The sequence below is a fragment of the Hyposmocoma kahamanoa genome, unplaced genomic scaffold (genome assembly GCF_003589595.1).
Source record: "Hyposmocoma kahamanoa isolate Upper Pololo Valley unplaced genomic scaffold, ASM358959v1 91, whole genome shotgun sequence".
In the NCBI taxonomy this organism is placed as follows: domain Eukaryota; kingdom Metazoa; phylum Arthropoda; class Insecta; order Lepidoptera; family Cosmopterigidae; genus Hyposmocoma; species Hyposmocoma kahamanoa.
Window position 1 is genome coordinate 1,428,005 of NW_020654684.1, and position 4,007 is coordinate 1,432,011.

The 4,007-nt window shown below is 36.8% G+C and overlaps 1 protein-coding gene across 1 annotated transcript; it reads left to right on the plus strand.

The window, feature by feature from the left end:
• The first annotated feature begins 214 nt into the window (after positions 1-214).
• Positions 215-1,969, plus strand: LOC113236347. Its single transcript, XM_026472385.1, has 3 exons — positions 215-337; positions 942-1,067; positions 1,862-1,969. The coding sequence occupies exons 1-3, from the start codon at positions 236-238 to the stop codon at positions 1,967-1,969; spliced, it is 336 nt and encodes a 111-aa protein (XP_026328170.1). The 5' UTR covers positions 215-235.
• Positions 1,970-4,007: the final 2,038 nt, after the last annotated feature.

Genomic DNA, 4,007 nt, shown 5'->3' on the forward strand with positions numbered 1-4,007 from the left:
CGGATTCATCTCCTAGTTCGCCACAGGAGTGAACAAGATGTACGCCTGGAGGTAAGCGATACGCCTATCCATACAAAGTACAAACACATCGAAAAATTCCTTCAGTTTGACGGAACCCGAATCAGTGTCTGTTGCTATGCCGGGGCCACTATTTAATGTCTTATTTATTTTTTTATTAGAAAACAAGTTCACAAAAATAGTTCACACCGCCCTGGTGCAGACAGCTAGAAACTGTATGGTTCAAGAGAATGCCACTGATACCGACCTGGAACATTTGAGAGGAGAACCACCATACCCTGAGAAAGCATCCTGTATCCTCAAGTGCCTATTCGAGAAGGTAACTTTTTACTGTTCCATGCAATATTGTCAAAGGGCATTATGCCTGAATGCCAGCAATTTAATATACACTACCCTCTTACCTATCTCTTTGATCCTTCGTTTTTATTGCTGAGAAAATATAATATCTTCTCGTGGAGGGAAATTTCAGATTTTCCTACTTTTAGCCAACGGTTGATTTATTGTTTTATAAAATGGTTATGTGCCTACATTCATTTCTTGAATGACATTCGGTGTAATTTGTAGTTGTGTACATAAAAACCAAATCCAAAAGCCAAAGCTAAAGCCTCGCGATCATATGCAATTTGAGCTGTGAAACTGAATTGACATTTGTAAACAAAGAAACCATGACCGAAACTAGTTAATGTGATTCGTAAATAGTTTCTCTGATAATAAGAAAACGACACATAGTAATATTAGCTAAGATTTATCCATTTGCAAAACACATCACGTAAACAACAAATCGAACTTAGTTACACCACGTTTGGAGTGACATCTGGCTCCGACATGTATTTTATAATAAATAAGAAGCTTTGACAACCATCTATATTACCTAGCTATTATAATAAGTATCTATGACATTTACATTTTTATTGTGTGCGTAGGTAGGCGTGGTGAAAAGCAATAAATACAGTAAGACCGGCTTCATGACAGCAGTGACCCCAATGGTGTTCATGAACAAGAAAAAATTGGAGCACATGAAGAAAGTTTCAGAAAGTTGCGAGAAGGAGGTTTGTAACTCTTGTTATATTATTCCTCTTCGTCATCTCAACCAGTTGAAAGTCGGACGCTTCTCCAGACGTATTCTGTGACGTTTGCTCACAAGAAATGCCGGAAATTTTCACCGGGTCCATCATCAATGAATAGAAATAGACGAAACTGCGAGATTAGAAATAAGGTGTTAGAAAAAACACTTGATATTTTATGTAAAAACCTAGTCGATAATGAGAACGACGAGTTTAAGCTACATTAATGCAATTTACTCACATTGAAAAATTGCTGAAAAATAGTGAAACTTTCCGAACAGGAAATCTCAGCGCCTCTCCCTCTACAGCGTCGAGCTATTTGAAATTTCCACGCGTAGAAATAGCTACTTTCGATTATAAATTAGAAAACTACAGATAATTTCAAGGTTTAATTAATTAAGGTCCATATTTATCAAACAAATGTTTCTGTGTTTGTTTCGCTTCGTAGGCAGTACATTTAGAAAAATACTAAACTTACTCTACGGCAAAAAGCCGTTAAAAACCAGAAACAAAGATCTGCAATAAGGATATACAAAAATTCGTAATTTCGTTCGTCTGCTAGATTGTTCCGTGACTTAGTAAGCATAGCGTCTGCCACGGTTAGTTGGAAGACGTTGGTTGGAATCCAGCCGGATCAAAGGGTATTTTTCTAAGTGTCCGGTCTTTTAATTATTACAAACTAGTGGAGTAATTTCACAAAAATAATTGGATATCATGGTGATCAAACATCGTAACATTCAATAACCTTAAAAAATATTAAAACTGTTATGCAATTTTAGATCAACCATCACGAGCAATCTCCATGCCAACTTGGAAATGAAGTGGTGACCTGTATCTACAAATATGCACCGGAACTACATTTCAACAAGTCTTCGTCGCGAAAATAAACACAACACACCTCAAACACAAAGTATATAAGCATATTGAAATTTAATGCATATTGATGTATATTTTTAATTGTCAACATTTTATTTGTTATTATTAACATAATATAACATAGACCACTGCACAACCCAGCCTCAGTAATAAAGTGACCAAATTCAAAATATAAATTTTATGAAACCGATAACAAAGAGTTTAAAAATATGTAAGTAACGTAACACCAGCCTTAAATGTCGTTTGGTTAGCGTCAAATATGACAAATTCCTGTTTGATACGAAAAACGGTAGCTTTTTTTGTTTCAATTTGTATAGTCGTCCTTATCGATTTCAATAACAGCGATTCCTTGAAATTAGTTCCTAGCGTGTTCCCTAATTTAGCACACCACACCGAATGTTATTTTTTTTATGATACCAACGGCGGTACGAAAGAGTCGTGCGTCTGGATGGTAAGCAACACGCCTGTTCATAACAGTTCCAGTGCCACTCAGAACTACAATTCACAAAGCTCTGAGGGACACCGCCACTGCGCCCCGTCACTCTGAGACATAAGTTGACAAGTCCCATGCACGTGCCTGTAATATTACACACAGCATATCGATTAACTGTCAGTTCATAGCACTGAACATTCAAAACCTTTACATACATACATGTCATCATGCCTGTGTCCAACCGGAGTAGGCAGAGACCATGTATATATCTGCTAGGCTCCTGAAAAACCTCCTTCGCTTTCTCTACTCCCATCAGTCACTGCACACACGCCTCTGTATTCTCAAACGACAACAACAAGGACAACTATAGTGGTCGAGTGGCTTGCACACCGATTTTCGTGGTGTTGCCATCTCTAAAGTCCCAGGTTCGATTCCCGGCCGGGTCAATGTTGAAACGAATATTTACTATATTGTCGCGGTCCTGAGTGTTTCTGGGATTAACGTTGTTTCCAATTTCCATAACACACGTGCTTTAGTTAATTACTTTCGAATCAGAGCAACTTATGTGATGTTCCAATATTTATTATTTATTATTCTTGGTATTTTTAACCCTGTCTTTTTTTAAGGACATCCCCAGTAGGTAAAGATAGGTATGTACGTTCTACCTCTCCCCCGCCACCATCCACATTCGCTCTATAAACGTTGATATAGGACCAAATACAGGACCAACCCATAGAAGCATCCACATCTTTCGTACCACAACACTCTGTTACTACATTATTCGGTATTCATTGAAAATGTTTACAATAAAATTCATGGTTTTTTGTTTATGTAAAAAAGAAAACAAAACGTGTTTCATGACATTTGTTATTATTTGTTTTATATTATAACGAGCAAAATATGTTTATATAAACAAGCAAAGTTAACTTTTCCGAGTTGGCGGCTGGCAACGTGTATGTACACAAGGTTATTTGTTTATTTTGCAAAGGGAAGTGCGAAACGCCGCATCCAAATCCTGCTAGGCGTGTCTCTGCCAAATAGTAAATCTTTTTTTTTTATTATAAAGCTTCACTTTATTGTTCGGAGTTCCGTTTTTATTTCGATCCTAGCGACAGTCGCAAAATATGCGACTACGATACGCTTATAACTTCCCATTGTAATGATAAATATATTGCGTAGTTGCTCTGAATTGTATATACAACATATTCAAACAGAACAATCGGGTTCTTAGGTTTTTGCGATAGCGTTACATTGGAGTAGATACTTTTTTTAAATCGAGAATGTTTGTGTTTTCAAACAAAACCGACGTTCCGGACTAAAGAGGTCGACTTGGTCTTTTCACTCAGCCGTGAACATGGCATCAGTGTTGAGGTTTTCTTATTGTTATTATTAATTTAAACAAACACGTTTGTTTCTTTTGACTGTCCGCTAATATTAATTTATTCGGATAACGTATTTCTAATAGGAAATGGCAGAGATATTTATTTACACCGTCTACCATTTTTACCACAGCTTCGTACGAAAATGAAAAAAGTTACCATAAACAAATTAGAGCCATTGACAAATCGTTCATTCTCGGACTAGTGTTCACTACCTAATTTTCGTGGTAGTTTTTA